Source organism: Lemur catta, chromosome X (assembly GCF_020740605.2).
Source record: "Lemur catta isolate mLemCat1 chromosome X, mLemCat1.pri, whole genome shotgun sequence".
In the NCBI taxonomy this organism is placed as follows: domain Eukaryota; kingdom Metazoa; phylum Chordata; class Mammalia; order Primates; family Lemuridae; genus Lemur; species Lemur catta.
The window spans coordinates 7,561,447-7,584,010 of NC_059155.1; the positions used below are offsets into that span (position 1 = coordinate 7,561,447).

The 22,564-nt window shown below is 38.6% G+C and overlaps 1 protein-coding gene across 1 annotated transcript in view; it reads right to left on the reverse strand.

The window, feature by feature from the left end:
* Positions 1–2,196: 2,196 nt before the first annotated feature.
* Positions 2,197–22,564, reverse strand: part of F8 (coagulation factor VIII) — a 108,855-nt gene continuing 88,487 nt past the window's right edge. Inside the window, exons 22-25 of the mRNA XM_045538788.1 lie at positions 18,458–18,602; positions 17,899–18,047; positions 16,935–17,111; positions 2,197–3,117 (exon numbers count right to left, since the gene is read on the reverse strand). Coding sequence (XP_045394744.1) covers positions 2,962–3,117; positions 16,935–17,111; positions 17,899–18,047; positions 18,458–18,602 — 627 coding nt within the window. The 3' untranslated portion in view covers positions 2,197–2,961. The remainder of the gene's footprint in view (positions 3,118–16,934; positions 17,112–17,898; positions 18,048–18,457; positions 18,603–22,564) is intronic.

Sequence of the window (22,564 nt, forward strand, 5' to 3'; positions counted from 1 at the left end):
AAAAAAACTAACCAAACAAACAAACAAAAAAAAGGAAGTATTGACAAATACTACAACAGTGCTGAAACTTGAAAACATTATGCTAAGTGAAGGAAGTCGTATGATTCTATTTATAGGAAACGTCCAGAATAGGCAAATCCATAGAGACTGGAAAGCATAGTAATAGTTGCCAGGGGTTGAGGGGAGGGAAAACAGGGAGTGACTGCTTAATTGGTATGGGGTTTCTTTTAAAGGTGATGGAAATATTATGGAACTAGATAGAGGTCATGACTGCACAACATTGTGAATGCACTAAAAGCCACTGAATTACATACACACTTTAAAATTGTTAAAATGGAAAAATGTCTAAAGCAATTAAATATCTTTACCTTCTCTTCCAAATCACAAGGACCTTAACACTTTGATGCTGATCATCACCTCCTGGCTTTTATGTTGTTTTTGTATATACTCAGGCTTTATTTTTATCACCACAAGACATTAGAGAAATATTGAGAAAAAGAAGTTGTTGACATATGTTTCTGGGAGTGTTATGTTAGTCATTACCCTTTGATTAAAGAGCTAAGGAAGAGGTTAGAAAACATTTATAGCCAGTTAGTAAACATTAAAGTTGAATTTATAATAGTCCGTATCTTGTCATTATAAAGTTGGGTTTTTATATAGTATGTTACTAAAAAAGTACAAAGCTTTTATATAACATTGAGGGATAGAGTTGTTTTAGTATATATGTTCCACAAGATCATTGACTTGTAATTTTGAGATTATATTTGATAAAATGTTTGTGACAGAAAATTTTATTTGTTCACTTAAAGTTGCAAAGTATATTTGTCATTGGAGGTTGGATTTGCTTACCAATCTTCCAATAAATAATTTGTTGTGATCTCAGTGATCTTGTAAATAACTCAATCAGCATTATAAAATGCTGTAGAATTCCTGGAGTTAGCAATGGTATGTTTTCCTGCTTGACTAAGTTTATGCCAGTAAACAATGCACAATCTCATTCTTCTACGTTATACCTGCCAGGCTACGTTTTGTTTTGGTATTTCTTTAATTTTGCCTTGTACTAAGGGACTCTGTTTGATCTGAAGATTGAAATTTGTTTTTCTTACTATTCTTATTTCATTTCAAATAAGTTTTCTCCTATTGTTTTATTTTATCACACCCACTCTGACCTTTCCTTCAGGAACTTCCCATTTTAAAAAAATTGTGGTAAGAACCCTTAAAATGAGATCTACTCTCTTGGCAAAATTATAAGTGCATAATATAGTATTGTTATTAATAACTATAGGCACAATGTTGTACATTAGATCTGTAGAATTTATCCATCTTGCATAACTGAAACTTTATGCCCATTGGACAGCAACTCCCTATTTCTTCTCAGTCTTTCTCTGTCTATATATATATAAGTTCTCCCAGATTAAGACCCATTTCTTATTTCTTTTATTTTATTTTCCCTCTTATGAATTGTATTATCTTTTTATTCTGAGTTCAATTTAATCTGGTTTTCTAACGCACTAATTTAGTTTTCTAAAGTGTCTATTCTGCTATTCAGTGCCTCTATTTGTTTTTAAAATATCATTGTTCACATTTTTTGTTCCAGTGTAAAAACACAATTCTCAGAGGCATTTGTTTGTATGTGTCAATGTTTTATTTAACTCATCACTGAGAAAACCAGCAGGAGGACAAAAGAGCTGGTCCCATGAGCATTTGAGAAGTACAGATGTATACAGTCAATGCGAAAATAATGCCAAAATAAAAGGATTAAGTTAAACATAAGAGTGGTTAATCTTTTACAGGAAATAAAACCATATCACCTTTGGGGTTAACTTCTCTACCAGGCTATAAAACAAAACAATGTATTGATTTCTGTAGGTTAACTTCTAACCTTACAGGATTTTACAGGACTGTAAGTCATTTGCACCTTCATCAGTTGTGGATTGTGACTATACTGTGACAGCTATGCTACAGTCCCCAAAGAGGTCAGATTAGGGTCAAGGAGGATTATTAGGAAATGCTCTAGCATAGAAAAAAAAGCAGCCATTCTCTTGCCTTTTCGTGTAGTGGTAGTCGAGGGGGCAGGCAGATGGAAGGAGCAGTAAACCCTTCTCAACCTTGTGGGGGTGGGCAAGGTAGGCATTTCTCTTATGCAGTGGATATGGAGTGTTTTCTCTCTATTTTCACCTGTTCAATTTTTTTTGACTCCTTGATGTATATAAGTAGGACTCTAGTTTTCATTCATGGTATAAAATTTCCCATGTTACATTTTTGTTTTGTTGTTTCAGCAGGAAATTAGGTGAGGGAGAGAGTAAAATGAGTGCATGATTAGAATTACAAAGTTTGTATCTCCTATTCCAGACAGCCATGCATTTTCCTCAGTTTTGCACTGAAATATTAAATATATGTTGTTTAGAAGCATATTGTCATCATTACCTTTCTTGGATATTGCAAATTTCAAGAGGACATTGTCATATTATTTCAAGATTCCCAATAATGCCATAACTCTAACCTATATTTCATTGGTCACAATGAAGACCAAATGGCTTTATTTCTACATCCTTCTGAGATTAAATCGAACTATTTTATGACCATTTACCCCTTTAAAATATGATTAAATCTATGGGTACTTTTGTCAGAGAAATGCACGTGTGCCCTCATACAGGTCTCTCTCACTTCTTTTTGCCTAGTTACATGGGAAGCAGCTGCAGACAATGGGTAGGAGTTAAATTAAATTGGATGCAACAGCCCCAGGAAATGCAAAATTGATGACAATTAATTTGGGAGGCTTCCAATTAATTTGGGGGCAGTGTATAATTTAAATATATAGAAAAATGATGGCACCATGGACAGCATGCGGCAGGAAGTAACCTGAAGTTCAGGCACAAAAGTAGAAGGCAAGCCGGAGGAGGACACTGGCCTCGAGTTAGGGACTAGACTGAAGCTGAGGAGAGAGGGGCTAGGGGACCCTCAGTACAGCTGCTGCGCCTCACAGCCCAGAACCTCCAGCCTCAGAGCAATCTGGTTCTCCCAGCTCTGAGGGTGAATTCTAATGTAGCGAGTCAGTAGTGGTGGGTCTAGAGAGTTCACCACAGGTGTGAAGGAGTCTTGATTTCCCTGAAAAACCTGAAAGAGGAAAGATAGCATTTATTAGTTATCTGACAGGAAAAATGAGAATTAACAGCACCCTGCTTGCCTGCTTTGGAGGCCTTTGCTCTAGCTAGGCCTTATATCTGGAATGTTCTCATCCACTTCACAAATGTCAGATAAATGGAGTGCTTTGATTTAGGACATACATAGCATCTCTGTGTTGGACCATCTGGAGGCTGGAGTCAGGTGTGGAATTCAGTGTAGCCCAGTGGCTTTGGCAGGAGAGGGTGAAGAGGGGAGAAGAAAGAGGGACGAGGGTCTAAGACTCAAGGCGCTTGCCACTCTGGGACTTTGGAGGCCTACGAGGACAGACATGAAGATCTCCTGAGGTAGTTTGTGTGAAAAGAGGCAACTTGTCACCATAATGTGAAAGAAGTGGTTAAACAGCAACAAAAGGGCTCCTGCTTCCTGGGGCTATTGGGTGACATTTCCCAGCAATAATCCTGGCATCTATATCTCTGCAAAGGATGGTGTTGGTTTCACTTCAGAGTCCAAGTGGGAAGAGACTTTTCCTGGCAAATGCACTGTGAAATAACTTTATTTTCATTACTTTAGCTACATTTTCCCCTTAGGTTCCCAACCCTGGCTGCTTACTGGAATCACCTAGGGAGCTTTTAAGAAATAATGATGCCTGGACTAGCTCTTCCCCCAGAGATGTTGATTTAATTGGTCTGCTCCCACCTGGCCCCCTTACACGGCAGCCAGAAAGATCTCAATATATAAACCTGGTGATGCCACACTCTCAATGAAAACCTTCCCCGTCACTTAGATTAAAACCTGAATTCCTTATTCTGGTCTCCAAGCTCTGCCTGATACAGCCCTGGCCAGGTCTCTGATGTCAGCTCCCACTACATTCCCCCTATTTCACTGCATTGCAGGTAGACTGGTCTTTCAGGTCCTGGATAATGCCAGCTCTTTTTACAGTGACAGCCTTTGTATATGTGATTCCCTCTGCTTGAAAGGCTCTTAACCTTTCTGTTTCTTCTTCTTTAGTCCGTCTTTTTTAACCTTTGGGTCCTAGTTTAAATGTTACATCTTTAGAGATTCCTTCCTCATCTAAAATAGGACTCCTGTTTATTGTAAATCTCAACTTGATGTTTTCCTTTGTAGCATTCAATATCTTCTGATTTATCTGTTTCCATGTTTATTGGCTGTTTCCTCTGTCTTCACTACTGAATGTCAGTTCCATGAGGGCAGAGACCTTGGTCATTATTTTATCTTCAGACATAGAATATATAGCATAATGTATATCATGGGAAACATACCATAAACATTTGTAGAAGGAAAATGTTTGTACATTTGATAAAACTTTTGAGGAACATTAAGCTCCTTATTCTGAGATTCATTTACAAATGTTTATGGTATATTTGGAGGCTTGTACAACTTTTCTTAGACTTAATCCTTATTATTTCCCCTCAAGCTTTTATTTTGAAAAGTTACCAACCCAGAGAAATAGAAAGAATAATATAACGAACACCTTTAAATCCTTTATCTAGATTCACCAGTTGTTAACATATTGAGATATTCCCTTTACCTCTCTTTCTCTCCTTCCCCATATACTTTTTTTCTGAACTATTGGAAAGGAAATTGTAAACACAATATCTAATATTCAATTTTTTAAGTCATCATAATGATATCCTATGTAGTTTCTCCAATCCAGAATCTAATAAAAGATCACACATTGCATTTACTTTTCATGTTTCTTTTGAGTGTCCTGTAATCTAGAGTAGACATCTAGTCTCTAGTCTCTTTTTGTCCTTCATGATAGTGACCTTTTTCAGAAGTCCAGTACACTTGTAGAATGTTCCACATTCTAAATTTAAATGACTGTTTTCTCATTGTTATATTTTGGTGAGACATTTTTACTAAGAATACAAAGTAGGAGATAATGTTCTTCTCATTGCATTACTTCAGGGGGTTACATGATGCCAAATTGTCCCATTATTGATGATATTTAAGTCTGATCACATGATTAAGCTGGGGTTCACCCAATCTATTATAAGGGTAACCATTTCCCTTTCCTAACAGTCTGTGGTGTGACACTTTGAGACTGTGTGAATATTCTGTTTCCCAACAAGCTTTCATCCAGTGAGTTTAGCATCCATTAAAGATCTCTACAAGTACTCATTAGTATATTGGTGGTTGCAAATTGATTTTCCTGTTTTGTCATTTCTCCTACATTTATTAGCTGGAATTCTTCTGTGATGAAATGCTTCCCCTCTCCCTTTATTATTTTATGGACTCCTGGATTATTTATTTAGTATGTGTATTATAATTCATTACCATTGTTATTCTTTTTGATGCTCAAATTGTCTCAAATTTGGCCAATAGGAAGCCCTTCAAGCCAGCTTCTGTGTTCTGTTCACGTGACCCCATTAGTGTTTGAATGCTTCCTTGCATTCTGACACATCAGGATGTTCCAAGATCACCTGGCAGTTTCCTTGCTCTAGCCTTGGAATGAGCCATTTCGTTAAGGAACCCAGATTCCTTTTACTGGGGAATGGAATTTAGAGACCAAGGTCTCTAAATGGGCATGGGGTGTGCTCATTGCTACTGCAATGCAATTATTTCTAGATCCTCTCAGTGGACGGTGTTAGGAAATATATTTTTCAAAATTCCTCAGTTCTTACTGACACTTTTAATTAAACTCTAACATTACTTGTATTTGTGTTAGTTTTCTAGGGCTGCCGTAACAGATTACACAAACCGGTGGCTTAAAAACAAAAGAAATTTATTCTCTCATAGTTCTAGAGGCTCAAAGTCTGGAGCCTGGAGCACGAGAACAAGATACTGAGTCAAACACACTATCACATTTGAAGCTATTTGGTGTATGTCATGTCCACTCACATTCTATTGGTCAAAATGAGTCATATGGCCACGCCCAAAGTCAATGAGGTTTTCAAGGAAAGAGGGAATAAAAAATCAAGAAAAGTAATACCATCTGCCTCATATGCCATTTTCTGTTCATTTCCAAAGTCCATATATTCTCTTGTTACAGCAATAAGAGGCGATTTTGTGTAGGCAGAGGTGAGAGGTCTGGGCGGCTTACTAAATTTGTTGGTTCAGGCGCGCCCTCTACTACTGACAAAGTGAAGTGCAATTTATTTAATAGATGGCACTAGAAGAAGTTTGTGTGTCTTGTGATTTCATGCTTCTTTTTTTTATAAGATACTAATTTCCAACATTTGCTTTCTTCTTTCATTCATCACCGCTAGTTCTTTTTTTACCATCTATTTTTTTCCAAAATCAAAATAGCTTTTTTTATGATTATGAAAGTAATACTTATTGCAAAGAAGTTGAGACAGCATTATCTCTAGTTCTATAGACTTTCAATCCCTTTCCTTTCAGCTCCCCAGAAGGCACTGCAGGTCTCAGAAATTAGTGTTTAATCACTTGAGGGGGGACTTTCTCTTTCCAGAAGTGATTTTATCTGTGTTCTACCACCACTAGGTCTCACACTGACTTTCTTATTTTTTGCACAGTCTCTCCTAGACTCTCTCCAGAGTGAGCTCTGAAGCTGGATTGGCTAGCTTTGCTTTGGATGTTTATTTCCTACTTGTAACTAGAAACTTATAGTATTCTTTGTCTTCTAGTTATTTTATAGGTGGGTTATTTTATTCACAATTTTAAATTTTATATGTGTGTGTGTGTGTGTGTGTGCGGTTTTTGAAGATTGTGGAGAGATTTAGGTAGCTGCCATTATCTGACAGGAATGTGCAATTTAGGACTTGGAATTTTTTTTTTCTGAGACACAGTCTCTGTTGCCCAGTCTGGAGTTCAGTGGTATCCTCATAGCTCACAGCAACCTCAAACTCCTAGGCTCAAGAGATTCTCCTGCCTCAGCTTCCTGAGTAGCTGGGACTACAGGCGTGCACCACCACACTGGCTAATTTTTCTATTTTTTTGTACAGATGGGGATCTCTTACTCGGACTGGTCTTGAACTCCTGACCTCAAGCAATCTGCCCACCTTGGTCTCCCGGAGTGGTAGGATTACAGGTGTGAGCCACCATACCTGGCCTGTACTTGGAATTTTTAAATGGTATTTTAAACTCTTTTTCCAACTATTTGTTTGTAGCATATAGAAATAAAATTAATTTTGGTATTTATTTTGTTTTCAGCAGAGTTGTAAAAATTTAAATTAATTCTACTCATTTATATATAGATTCTTTTGGATTTTCTATCTATGCCATTGTACCTTCCACACATGACAAGAGTTTGTTTCATCTTTTCTAATCATTACATACTTTCTTTTTCTCACCTAACTGCATTGCTTAGGGAATCTGATACAGTTTTAAACTAACATATGGCAGATTCAAGATGACTATGAGTTCTTTTATACTCCTCCCATAGAGAGGTAGGTCTATTGTGCTTCATTCTAAATCTTGGTTGGCTGTTGACTCTTTGGACCAATAGAGTATGACAGAAATGATGCTATGTCAGTTCTGAGCCTGGCCTTTAAGAAGACTGGCAGCTTCTACCTTGATTTATCAGAATCTAGTTCTTACGTAAGAAGAGATACTATCCTAAGACCACCACACTATGAGAAGCACAAGACATGTGAAGAGGCTCTGATGGATGGAGACATGTGGCTAGGAAACTCAAGGAAAACCAAGGCACCAGACATGTGAGTGAAGAAGCCAGCTAGGAAGGGAATCCATCCATCCATTCATCCCCACCAATACCACATGGATCAGAGCAAAACAAGGAGTGTAAAAGAATTCAGGCCGTGAATATCCTTTTTCAGATTAAATAATTTCCCTTCTAGTCTTAGTTTGCTATTTTTTAAAAATTAAAGGCAGATGTTGAACTTTATGAAATGCCTTTTCAACATTCATTGGTCACATAATCCTTCAGTATGTGAATGTGATGGTGAGTTATATTAGTTTTCTAATGTTTAAGCCAACCTTGCATTCCTAGGATAAATTCAACTTGGATCCATATTGCTAATATATTATTTGGGATCTATGTTCATGAATAAAATAGGCATATTATTTTTCTTTCTCATATTGTCCTTGTTAGGTTTTGTTGTCAAGGTTATGCTATTATCATAAGAGAGTTGAATAATGTACAGTCTTTTTCTATTTTCGGGAAGAATCTTTTTAAGATTCCCTTGAAAATTTGGTAGAATGTTTATTGTAGCCATCTGGATCTGGAGTTTTCTTTGTGGGAAGATGTCTGAATACCAATTCAATTCCTCAAAGGTTATAGGAGTTTCAAGGTTTTCCACTCCTTCTTAAGTAAGTTATATTTACTAGAAATTAATTCATTTTACCCAATTTTCCAAACTTACTGTTATAAGATTAATAAACATCCTCTTATTTTTTATGTTGGCAGAATTTTTTGCAAGATCTTTACTGATGTCCTGTTTTTCATTTCTGATATTGATTATTTGTGCCTTCTTTCTTTTTATCTTGATCAGTCTTGCCAGAAGTTTGTCAATTTTCAAGGAATGAACTTTTGGTTGGTTTGTTCTTTATACTATATGTTTCTTTTTTACTGCATTTACTTTAAATCTTTATTATTTTCTTGCTTCTACTTCGCCTTGATTTGTTTTGCTATTTTCCTAGCTTCTCGAGATGTGCCTTAGCTCTGCAGTCCCCACCCCCCAGGCTGGGGACTGATACTGGTCCCCAGCCTGTTATGCACTGGGTGGCACAGCAGAAGGTGAGCAGAGGGCAAGCAGGCGAAGCTTCATCTATATTTACAGCCACTCCCCATCGCTCACCATCTCCCCCCACTCCCCCGTGTGTGCAAAAATTGTCTTCCATGAAACCTGTCCCTGGTGCCAAAAAGGTTGGGGACAGCTGCCTTATCTTATAAATTTTCAGCCTTTCGTCTATTCCAATATATGTGCTTAAGGCTATACATTTCCTTCTAAATATTGCTTTAGCTGATTCCCACATTTTGATAAGTAATGCTTTGTTATCATTCAGTTCAAAATACTTTCTAGTTTATGATTTCTTCTTTGACATATGGGGTATTAAAGATGTATTTCTTGATTTCTAACATAGGAAGATTTTATAGTTATCTCTTTCTTATTTATGTTTGTTTTAATTATATTGTGACCAGAAAACATGGTCTATATTAGCTTAAATTTGAGACTACTGTATTTGTAGCTTATTTATAGTTTAAAATGGAAAATTTTAGTAAGTATTTCCTTTGTACTTAGAAAGAATGTGTAATCCTGCAGTTTCAAGGTGCAATTTTCTAAATATATCCATAAGGTTAAATTTGTGAATTGTGTTGTTAATTTTTCTGTTTCTATACTTTATCTTGTCTGTTTTGTCAATTGATGAAAGAGATGTATTAAAATTTACCACTCTAAATTTTGAATTTGTCTATTTTCCTTTTTTTCTGTCAGTTTTTGCTTTGAATATTTTGAGGCTATGTCATTAAGTAATATAAATTCAAATGTCATTTTCCCAGAGACTTTTTGTTATTATGAGATTACATTCTCAACCTCCAATAATACATTCTTGCCTTAAAGTCTATTTTGTCTGATATCAACAAAACTGCAACAGATATCCTTTAGATATTTGCATAATTACATTTTCCATTTTTGACTTGCTACTTTTCTGTATCTAATGCTTTAGATATATATGTGTCTTGTAAAATGCATAGAATTTGCTTTTGCTTTTTGATTGATCTGACAATTTTTGTCTTATAACTGGTACATTTGGTTTATTCATATTATTTATTTGGATTTAAACCTACCATCTTGTCTTGCGATTTTTCTATCTGTTTTATGTTCTTTACCTCTCTTTGCTTGTTTTCATTTAGATTAATTGACTATATTTTATCCTTTCATATTTTTTCTTCTACCGTTTTGGAAGTCTTACACCCTATTTTATTTATTTATTTATTTATTATTTATTTATTTATTTAGACAGAGTCTCGCTTTGTTGCCTGGGCTAGAGTGACTGCCATGGTGTCAGCCTAGCTCACAGCAACCTCAAACTCCTGAGCTCAAGCAATCCTCCTGCCTCAGCCTCCCGAGTAGCTGGGACTACAGGCATATGCCACTATGCCCGGCTAATTTTTTCTATAGATATATTTTTTAGTTGACCAGATAATTTCTTTCTATTTTTAGTAGAGACGGGGTCTCGCTCTTGCTCAGGCTGGTCTCGAACACCTGACCTCGAGCAATCCACCCGCCTTGGCCTCCCAGAGTGCTAGGATTATAGGTGTGAGCCACAGCGCCCGGCCTCTTACACCCTATTTTATATTCTATTACTTACTAGTTATTCTAGAAATTATAACGTGCATCAAATTATCAAGGTTTAATGTTAATCAATATCTTTACCTGCTAGATAATACAAGAATTATATTACATGTATATTATATATATTTTCGCTATCTTGACTTGTATGTTGTTTTTGTCATATGTTGCAAATTGGCTTAAACAGTAGAAATTTACTCATGAATACATGTACGAATTTTTATGGCTGAATAATATTCCATGTATGGATACACCACATCTTGCTTATCCATTCCTCAGTTGATGGACGTTTGGGCAATTTCCACCTGTTGGCTATTGTGAATAGTGTTGCTATGAGCACTGGTGTGTGAGTTTTTGTTCGAATGCCTGTTTTCAATTCTTTTGGGTACATAACCAGGAGTGGAATTTCTGGGTTATATGTCAATTCTGTGCTTACCTTATTAACTGTTAAAATGTTCTCTACAGTGGCTGCCCCATTTCACATTTTTAATCATGGACATGGGTTACAATTTCTTTACATCCTTGCTAACATTTGCTATTTTCCCACTTGATATTTTTTGTTTTTTAAAAAATTTTAGCCATCCTAGTGGATGTGAAGTGGTATTTCATTGTGGCTTTGATTTGCATTTCCCTAATAACTAGTGATGTTGTGTACCTTTTCATGAGCTTGTTGGCCACTTATATATCTTCTTTAGCGAAGTTTCTATTGAAGTCTTTCACTCATTTTAAAATTTAGGTGTCTTTTTGTTGTTGAGTTATAACAGTTCTTTCTATATCTTAGATACTAGACCCTTTATCAGATATGTAATTTGCCAGTTTTTCTCCCATACTATGGGTCATCTTTTCATTTTCTTGCTATTGTCCCTTGATGTTCAAAAGCTTTAATTTTGGTTTACATTATTTACTTTTATTTTTTTGAAGGGGGTGGACTGAGGAGTGGGGTTCAGTTTCCTTTTTTTTTTTTTTTGAGACAGGGTCTTACTCTGTCACCCAGGCTGAAACATAGTGGCGTCATCATAGCTCACAGCAACCTCAAACTCCTGGGCTCAAGGGATCCTCCTGCCTCAACCTCCCTAGTAGCTGGCACCACAGGCACACACCGCCATGCCCAGCTAAATTTTCTATTTGTATTAAAGACGGGGTCTCACTCCTGCTCAGGCTGGTCTCGAGCTGCTTACCTCAAGCAATCCACCCACCCTCAGCCTCCCACAGTGCTAGGATTACAGGCGTGAGCCACCGGGCCCAGCCCAAAAGCTTTTCATTTTAAAGAAGTCTAACATATCAATTTCTGTAGTCATTGCTTGTGATTGTGGTGTTACATCAAAGAAACCATTGCCAAATCCAATATTGTGACAATTTACCCCTATGTTTTTTTTTCCCTAGAGTTTTATAGTTTTAGTTCTTTTACTATTTTGAGTTAATTTTTGTATATGGTAAGGATCCAATTTCATTATTTTGCATGTGGATATCTAGTTGTCCCAGCACTATTTGTTGAAGAGACTATTCTTTTCCCACTGACTGGTCTTGGCACCCTTACTGAAAATCAGTTGACTATAGCAGATTTATTTCTGGTCTCTGAATTAAATTCCATTGATCTATATGTCTATATTTATGTCATTACGTCACTGTTTTGATTCCTGTAACTTTGTAGTAAGTTTTGAAGTTGGGACATATGACTCCTTTAATGTTGCTGTTTTCAGGATTGTTTTGGTTATTCAGGGTCTCCTGAGATTCCCTGTGAATTTTAGGATAAGTTTTTCTATTTCTACAAAAAATGCCATTGAGATTCTGGTAGGGAATGCTTTGAATCTGCAAATTGTTTTGGGTAATATTTTCATTTTAATATTAAGTCTTCCAATCCATGAATCCAGGATATCTTTCCATTTATTTAGGTCTTCTTTAATTTCTTTCAACAGGATTTTTTTGGTTTTTATTGTAGAAGCCTTGCACCTTCTTGGTTAAATTTATTGCTAAGTATTTTATTATCTTTAATGTTATTGTAAATAAAATTGTCGTCCTAATTTCCTTTTCAGATTCTTCATTATTAGTGTATAGAAATACAACTGATGTTTGCATGCTGATTTTGTGTCCTGCAATGTTTTTTTAAAAAAACTGCCTAATAATTCTGGATAATTTGTCTTTTATTTTTATGTTTCCACATTTCATTGCTTTAAAGATTTTATGCATAATTATTTCATTTTATGTATCTGATAATGTCAATATCTGATGTTCTTCAAATTCTAAATCTGCATTGATTGTTTCTGCTCACTTGTACTCAAGATGTCTTGTCTTGCGTGTTTGCTGACCTATGTCTATAATTTTATAATTTTAATATGTGAGAATCCTAGAAGCCTAAAGTTGGGATGCTTTTTCCTAGAGTATATTTGAGAATATTTCTTTCAGGTGCCAGAGGACACTACTTATCTGCAACTCTATTAGCTTTCTTTTGGGGTTTGTGACTTAATGCAGAAGTCTCACATTCAGTTCTCCTTGTATTTTGCTCAAGGTTTAGTCTCCCAATAACAACACTAAATATATGGGCATTTTCCCCGTGGGGAAGTGTTCCCTTTTATACTTGCTCATTTTTCACCTCTCTCTGTTCTCATTATTTTAAATGAAAGCTCATGGGGGTTTTATTGGTGGTGGTGGTGAGGAGACTGGAGATTCCCCTTCAGTCTGTATAGCAATGCATTAAGAAGTATGTATTGTCAGTGATATAGCCTTTTTTATTGTTATGAAACGCATAATATAAAATTTATCATTCTAACCATTTAAATGTACAATTCAGTGACATTAAGTACATTTATAATGTTATGCAACTATCACCACCCATCTCCAGAAATTTTTCATCAACCCAAACAGAAACTCTGTACTCATTAAACAATAACTCTCCATTATCCCCCTGCCAGCCCCTGGTAACTTCTGTTATAATTTCTGTCCCTGTGAATTTTCCTATTCTAAGTACCACATTATGATGGTTAATTTTATATGTCAACTTGACTGGGCCATGGGGTGCCCATATATGAGGTCAGATTTAATTCTGCATGTGTCTGTGAGAGTGTATTTTGGTGAGATTAACATTCGAATTGGTAGACTGAGTAAAGCAGGTTGCCCTCCCTAATGTGGGTATACTTTATATAATCAGTTGAAGGCCTGAATATACTAAAAAGGCTAAGTCTCCCTTAATAAGTGAGAATTCTTTCTACCTGACTAATTTTGAACTGGGATTTCAGCTTTTTCCTTCCTTTGGGCTCAAACTAAAACATCTTCCTTTGTCTTGAGCCTGCTGATCTTGAAATTGGAGCTCCATTATATGTTCTCCTGATTCTCAGGTCCCTCAGACTTGGAGTACAACTGCACCATCGGCTCTCCTGGGTCTCCAGGTTGCCAACTCATCCTGCATATCCTGGGATTTGTCAGATTTTGTAATCACAAGAGCTAATTCCTTATAATAAATGTGTGTGTGTGTGTGTGTGTGTGTGTTTCTTCTATTGGTTCTGTTTCTCTGGAGAACACTGACTAATGCAGATTTTGGTACTGAGAGTGGTTTTAGAGGAACAGAATTTTAAGGATGAGTTTTCTGGATTGGCTTTTGGCTTGTTTGAATTGCTTCTCTAATCTGATTAAATTTAAAGACGCTAATGACTCTACTTCCAGCAGTAAAAAGAGTCCATTGTATGATCTGGCAATAGAGATATGCAAAATATCTCCATTGAATACTCTTAATCAACCACTTATAAGAAGCAAGGATCTGAATGACTATGTATATGATACTTATGAACATATTTGTCAAACTAATGAATATAATGATGTTGGCTCCTATTGTTGCTGGACAAAGTGAGGAAAGGAACAGATGAGCTCATGGATTTAAATTCCCAGCTCAAGAGCTGCATAAATTACCTGAAAGCTTCTATGTAAGCCCTGAAGGAGAGCTTTATCTCTTGTACCTACAGGTCTGAGATTCCTGTGTGGCTGAATTACAATGCAAGTTGAATTTCCAGCCTCACAGGATGTCTATTGTTAAATTGAGGGCATTGATTGGAAAGGAATGGAATCCTGAAAGTTGTAACAGGGGCATGTGGAAAGATTAAGCTGAGGACATTGAAGCCTTAAGTTCTGATGCGTCTTCTTTGGCAATGGAAGCAAATTCTCCATCCTCAATGAAAGAGGTGCCTCCACTTCCAGGGGAAGCAGCCTTCCCATCTCCAGTGGCCTCTCTATCCCCATTTGAAGGGATTATTTTTCTATCACTTGAGGAAAATGTAATGGCTTCTTCTGAGGCAGTTGCCATGCAAGATAATGTTGATTCTCCTCAGGACCCACCTACACCACCTCTCTTTGTTTTTAGACCTAAAACTATGCTCAAGACACAGCAAATCCTTGAAGGTGAGGTACAAAGGATGACCCATGAGAAAGGGCACTACATTGAAAAAGAACTACTTGAGTTTTCTAATTTATACTAATATATCCTGGAACGATGTGTGGGAATGGATGCTAAGAATGTGGGATAATGGTGGAAGAAACATAAAGTTGTATCGGTCTGAATTTATTGATATAGGCTCACTGAGAAAAGATTCTGTATTTAATGTTGCAGCTTGTGGAATTAGAAAAGACTCTAATAGTTTGTTTGGTAGGTTGGCTGAAACATGGACCAAAAGGTGGCCCACAGTGAGTGAGATAAAAATGATGGATTTGTCTTGGGTTAATATAGAGAAAGACATTCCAAGGCTTAGGGAGATTGGGACATTAGAGTGTATTTGTACTTTAAAATCTACTCACCCATCCTGGGATGGTCCAGAAGATATATCTTTCACCACAACTGTGAGACATAGATCTGTGAGGGGAGCCCCAGCATCCCTGAAGAGCTCTGTGATTGCTCTTCTATGTAGGCTGGACCTTATAGTGGGAACTGCTGCCACTAAATTGGGACACCTACATGCAATGGGAATAATTGGATCTCAGGGTTCCTTAGGGTATATCTTAGTATTACCATGCCCTGTGATTAGGGTTGATGGAAAACGGCAGCAACCCAATTCAGGCAGGACTAACAGTGGCCCAGGCCTTTCATGAATGAAGGTTTAAGTCACCCCACCAAGTAAAGAACCACAGCCAGTTGAGGTACTTGTTGAAGGCAAAGAGAATGGGTAGTGGGAGAAGGTAGTTATAAATACCAGCTATAACCATGGGACCAATTACAAAAATGAGGACTGTCATTGTCATAAGGATTTCCTGATTATTTTGTTATGAATGTTTATTTGTATGTATGTATAATATTTTTGTTTTATTCCTTTTCTTATCCCCTCATCATATAACATATGATGTATTGACTATATAATACTATTTAAGTATCATTAACTTTACTTCATAGTATTTATGTCTTGAGATATCAAGGAGAAGAGTAAGCTTTGTCCTGCCTTCAGACTTGAACTAAAACATCTTAGCTCTTTCTGGGTCTCAAGGCTCCTCTGGGTCATCTCCAGCTTGCTGATTCACCCTGCAGATCTTGGGACTTGTCAGCCTCCATATTAGTCCAATTCCATATATGAGATGATATACAATATAATCTCCTATTGGTCTTTTTCTTTGGATATCCCTAATTAATGCACTCATATAAGCAGAATCATACAATATTTATCCTTTTATGTCTGGCCTATTCACTTAGAATGTTTTCAAAGTTTGTCCATGTTGTAGCATGAATCAGAGATATAACCTTTTTTAAAGGGGGACTTCCTCTATATTCTATCAATTGTCTAGACTTTAGTTCACCAAACTGCTAGAAGCAGAAGCATTTAATACAATCTTGAGGGACTAGGGAATTATTCTTGGAGGAGATGATGTTTATCTGAGACTTAAAGAATGAGTCAGATGAAAGGTGTAGTAGGAGGTTGCTAGAAAAATATTCCTGGTAGAAGAAACAGTATGTATATAAAAGCCTGGTGTGAGACATAATGTGCTGTAATCAGGGACCTGAGAATTTCTTAGTAAGGATGGAGCTTAGAGAGCAAGAGGGAAAGTGGCAAGAGACTGTACTAGAGAGATTGGTAAGGGCCACATCATGGTGAATTCTTGGTGAAAAAGAATATGAACAATACCATAGGTATGAACTGGTTCTTCCTCCATTACTCATGGGATGATAAGACTTTATGTCATGTCTTCTAATCAGCACATTTGTTGAATTATCCAGAAAACTCAAATCAAGAATGAAGACTGTCCATTCCATTACAGTTAAAGGTCAGCAAGGTTTGGGGATCTTGCTGATGAGGATACAAACATCATTAAGCATTTGGCAAATAACTCTCATTCTTCTTCATCCCTCTGATTCTTGCCATTATCCTGAATGACAGTAACATCTGTGAGGAGAATCAACTCTTGGCTCTATTCTACCCCTTTCTTGGGATGTTTCCTTGTTTTTAGAGTCACTCTGTTCTCTCAGAATGCCTTTCACAGTGTCCTGTTACCATAGGTACTCAGTCAATTGTACCCTGAAAGTTTGGTCATATACCAACCTTGTTATTTTTCTAAATGTCAAGCTCTAGGAGAGTTTTTGTTGTCTTTCATATGAGAGCAGCATACCTTTACTTTGCCGTTCTGAAAAAAGAGAGTCCAGTGCTGGCCATCTTGACTGCTGGAGATGAGGAACTCCTTCACATACATGCTGGTAAGGAGAGATTTTACTCCCTGGGTGGTAATTCCTGTGACTTTAATTGTCTTCTGGAAGTCCACTTGCAGCCATTCTTTTGGATTATTCACCTGGGGAAGTCAGTGTTGGACTAAGATCCTCTTGATCACCATTTGCTCCCAGCAATCCCCAAATCCCTTCTTAACCAGTACATTTTATCACAGCACTTATTACTCTGTATTCCAAGGATTTGTCAGTTTCCCTTATTAGACTCTAAGCAACTTGAGGGCCAAAATATTTCATAATTCATCTCTGCATCCCTAGGGTCAGCCATTTAATAGGTGCCTAGTCAATGTTTGCTGAATGAATACATGAACCACATATAGACTGAGTAGAGTATAAAAAGTTTGGCAATGTGGTATGCAATCTGTTTTGTTTAAAATAAGCCCCTAGAGGAGCAGAGAAAATTAATTCCATTCATTTCCCACTAAAAAAGCTATTCAGTGATTGAAAAATCACTGGGTGGCTCTGGAAAATATTTGTGCATTACTGTAACCCTTTCCTTTGAAGTAATGAGAAACCAGGAAAGAAAGCTAAGTGTTGACATTTATCTGTAAAATATACGTTAGCTACTACAATTCTTTGACAGATATTAGCCCAGTAGTGGATATAGAGATTCTTCTTCCACGAGGTTCCATTAGGGATCATTTTCCCCGAAGGATGCTATGAGAAATCACATGGCACATCCACTAAATGCCTGTGGGTTGTCTGCCCATAGTCAGCCTTCCCTGACACTCTTTGTAGGAATAACAGTTGACAGAAATACCTCTGAAGAAATAATCAAGGGATTCCCCTGTTTTTCCCCAACCACTACTCCCTTCTCTGGACCAGTTAAATGGTAAGTCTGTTGCCTCTTACCTGTGGTCTCCAGGCATTAGTCCTTCCCTGGAGGTGAAGTCGGGCTTTTGAAGGAGACCAGGTGGCAAACATGTTGGTGAGGCAGGATGAGGCAGTAATCTGTGCATCTGATATTTCTTTACTCTCCATTCCCAATGGCATGCTACAACCTCAAAGAAATGAATGGAGAATGTTATCACAAGGGCAGCCTGTGTCCTACGTTATACTGGGCTGTCTCCACCTATACTCTAGGGCTACTGTCATCATGACATCATTTTTCAGGCATTAACTTTTGCAGAGATTCTATTACTGTTAACATGTCCCTGTTTTCTGTACAGCTCTGCTCAGCTCTGTTTGATTTTCCTTGTTAATAGTAGCATAGGAGGTGGCTGCCTCTGGGGAATGCCATGGTTAGGGTAAAAAAGTCCTGGCTTTATCTAAGACTGTGCTCTTTTTAGCTCTGATAGTTCTGTGTCCTGAGACTGGGACTCCCTTCGCCACAGCTTCAGGATAACTAGGCAAGTGAGTCACCTTACCCGTGGTTGGACGAGGAATGGATATGGGATGACTTGGCACTTACTGTTTAAATCACAGCCCATCAACTCCATACGAAGAGTGCTGCGGATGCTATAATGAGTTGGGTGCAAACGGATGTACCGAGCAATAATTGGAGGGTTAAAAATATTGTGTTTTATCCCAGATGAATCCACATTGCCAAAGAATACCTGTAGGGAGGGGTTAGCACAAGTACATGGAAAGTGAATACAGAGTGTAAAGCAATTTCCCCCAATCACATCTTCCTTCTGGTTTTGCTTTATGCATTTGTCAAGAGCATACGACATCCAAATAAAACAATTACGGCTAGAAAGATGTTAGGACAGTATACCAAAAGAGGAAAGCACCAGGAAGGAGAGTGGAACAAGAGAGATTAGGTCTGGGGCAAATGAAGTAGTTTTCTACTTTGGGTTCCTGTAAAAGGCTCATAAAAGTTGAGGAAGCCATTTAGGACTTTGATACGCCAGCATGGTTCACAAACCACCAGCAGCAGCAGCATCTGGAAGAAATTACATAGTACCAGGGGAGTGATATCAGTGAGTTGGTTGAATAGGAGGTCCCCAGCTCTTATCCTCTTACAGGAACAATAATTTGGCAGCTGTCTATGGACAAAAGTGCCTTTGTGGGAGCCTTGGAATCCAAGTAGGAAGTTGATAAACCCTAGAGTAGCCCAAGACTGAGGATGGCTGCTTTGATAAGGCAGGCTTACATCCTGGTGGTGGGCCTGCCAAGCATGGTTCTGGCTGTGGACCCAGAAGCAGCCTACCACCCTGTGGACTTGGCTCCAGCCCTGCTTGTATAGGGTCCTGCCACCAGCCCTATGTGTCAAAGGATCTGGAGGAACAACTCCCATTGGCACCACCAGTAACAGGCCTGTTAACTATGAACCCTGAAGTGGCCCTGTACTCAGCTTTAGTACTGCACCACCATGGTCTGGGGGCAGTTCTTCCTGCCCAGGAAACTGATGGGAGCCATGGACGGGGGATGGGTAAGGGTATCGTGGCAGGGGTGGTATGGAGCTCAGGCGGTGATGAGTGGCCCATTTCCTAACAGGCCATGGACTGGTAATGGGCCACAGCCCAGGGGTTGGGGACCACAGGACTAGGGTATCCAGTGAAAGAAATTTCTAAGCAGCAAAGACTTCAAGAAGTGGCAGGGCTGCTTTTAACAGCTTACAATCAGATATGGCAACAAAGGAATGACTTAAAGTTGGAATTTATAATTAAAAGGGAAGCAGAGCATAAAAATTTGGAAAATTCTCAGCCTGGCCATGTGTTAGAGAAGGAAAGAGCATTTTCAGGAGTGTAAACCAAGCAGGCTGCACAGCAACCATTTGCTAGAGAGATTAGCATAGATGAAAGGGAGCCAGGTGTTAATAGCCAAGACAATGAGAAAAAGGCCCCAAAAGCACTTCAGATATCTTTCAGGCAGGCCCTCCCATCACAGGCCCAGAGGCCTAAAATGGTTTCAGGGGCTGCCCTGCACCACCTCTGGATATTTCTCTTGGCATCCCTGCTGCTCCACCACCAGCTGCAGCTCAAAGAGCCTCAGATACTGCTTGGACCACTGCTCCAGAAAGTGCAAGCAGTAAGCCTTGGTGGTGCCCATGTGGTGCTAACTCTGCAGGCATTCCGAGTGCAAGAGTAGTGGAGGCTTGGCAGCTTCCACCTAGATTTCAGAGGAGGTATTGGAAAGCCTGGGTGCCCAGGAAGAAGCCTGCCAAACGGGCAGAGCCCCCACAGAGAGACTCTACTAAGGCAATGCCAGCTGGAAATGTGGGGTTGGAGTCCCCACAGAGAGTCCTCAACAGGGCACTGCCTAGTGGAGCTGTGGGAGCAGAGCCATCATCCTCCAGACCCAAGAATTATAGAGCCACTAGCTATGTGCAATCTCACCCTGGAAAAGCCACAGGCATTGGATGCAAACTCCGGAGAGCAGCCATGTGGGCTTTGCCCAGCAAAGCTGTGGGGATGAGGCTGCCCAAGACCTTGGGGGTCCACCCCTCAAACCAGTGTGCCCTGGACGCAAGACATGGAGTCAAAGATTATTTCGGAGCTTTAAGGTTTAATGTTTGCCCTGTTGGATTTTACACTTGCGTGGGGCCTGTTACCCCTTTCTTTTGGCCAATTTCTCCCTTTTGGAATGAGAATGTTTACCAATGTCTGTAATACCATTGTATCTTGGAAGTAAATAATTTGTTTTTGATTTTACAGGCTCACAGCTGGAAGGAACTTGTCTTGAGTCTCAGATGAGACTTTGGACTTTAGACTTTGAAGTCAGTGCTGGAACAAGTTAAGACTTTTGGGGACTATCGGGAAGGGATGATTGTATTTTGTATGTGAGAAGGACATGAGATTTGGGGGACCAGAGGTAGAATGCTATGGTTTGGCTATGTTTTGTTTGGCCTTACAAAAACTCATGTTGAAATTTGATCTCCAATGTTGGAGGCAGGGCCTAATGGGAGGTGTTTGTGTCATTTAGGTGGCTCCCTCATGAAAAGCTTGGTGGTCTCCTTGCAGTAATGAGTGAGTTCTTGCTCTGTTAGTTTCCATGAGAGCTGATTGTTGAATGGAGCCTGGAACCTCCTCACTCTTTTGCTTCCTCTATCACCATGTGATCTCTGCACATACCAGTTTCCCTTACACTTCTGCTGTTAGTGGAAGCGGTCTGAGGCTTTCACTAGATGCAGGTGCTGGAGCCATGCTTCTTGTACAGCCTGCAGAACTGTGACTCAAATATATTAGTTGGTGCAAAAGTAATTGTGGTATTAGCATTGCTGAAATTTGCCGTTTGATGTTAGAATACATTCTTAAATAAATATGGTTATGTCATACATCATTTCAATATGCATTTCTTGCTTGATGTATTTTTGCTAATAACTTATTACTTGCTGTTTATTTTATATTTCTTTTAGACTATGGAAATGATGTTAGACAAAAAGTAAATTTGAGCGATTCTCTTATTCAAGTTCAAGATGGGTTGTAAAGCAATGGAAACAAGTTGCACCGTCAACAACGCATTTGGCCCAGGAACTGCTAATGAACATACAGTGCAGTGGTGGTTCAAGAAGTTTTGGAAAAGAAACAAAAGGCTTGACGGTGAGGAGCACAGTGGCCAGCCATCAGAAGTTGACAATGACCAATTGAGAGCAACCATTGAAACTGATCCTCTTACAGCTACACAAGAAGTTGCCCAAGAACTCAACATTGTCGACCATTCTACGGTCATTCGGCATTTGAAGCAAATTAGAAACGTGAGAAAGCTCCATAAGTGCATGCCTCATGAGTTGACCGAAAATAAAAAAAAAAATCGTCATTTTGAAGTGTTGTCCTCTCTTCTTGTATGCAACAACAATGAACCAGTTCTCAATTTGATTGTGACGTGTGACAAAAAGTGTATTTTATATAACAACTGGTGACAATAGCTCAGTGGTTGGACCAAGAAGAATCTCCAAAGCACTTCCCAAAGCCAAACTTACAACACAAAAAGGTCATGGTCACTGTTTGGTGGTCTGCTGCCAGTCTGGTCCACTACAGCTTTCTGAATCCTGGCGGAACCATTACATCTGAGAAGTATGCTTAGCAGATCCATGAGATGCACTGAAACACCTGCAGCTGGTATTGGTCAACAGAAAGGGCCCAATTCTTCTCCCCGACAACACCCAACGGCACATCGTACAACCAATGCTTCAAAAGTTGAAAGAATTGGGCCACGAAATTTTGCCTCACCTACCACATTCACCTGACACCTCGTCAAGGGACTACCACTTCTTCAAGCATCCCGTCAATTTCTTGCAGGGAAAACGCTTCCACAACCAGGAGGATGCAGAAAATGCTTTCTAAGATGTCGCTGAATCCCAAAGCATGGATTTTTATGCTATAGGAATAAACAAACTTATTTATCATTGACAAAAATGTGTAGATTGTAATGGTTCCTATTTTAATGAATAAAGATGTGTTTGAGCCTAGTTATAATGATTTAAAATTCACTGTCCAAGACAGCAATTACTTTTGCACCAACCTAATATCTCTTTTCTATATAAATTGTGGAGTTTCAGGTATCCATTTATAGCAACACAAAGACCCCATCTATAGCAAATCTCCACAATATGCAAACCTCCACAGACGGAAAG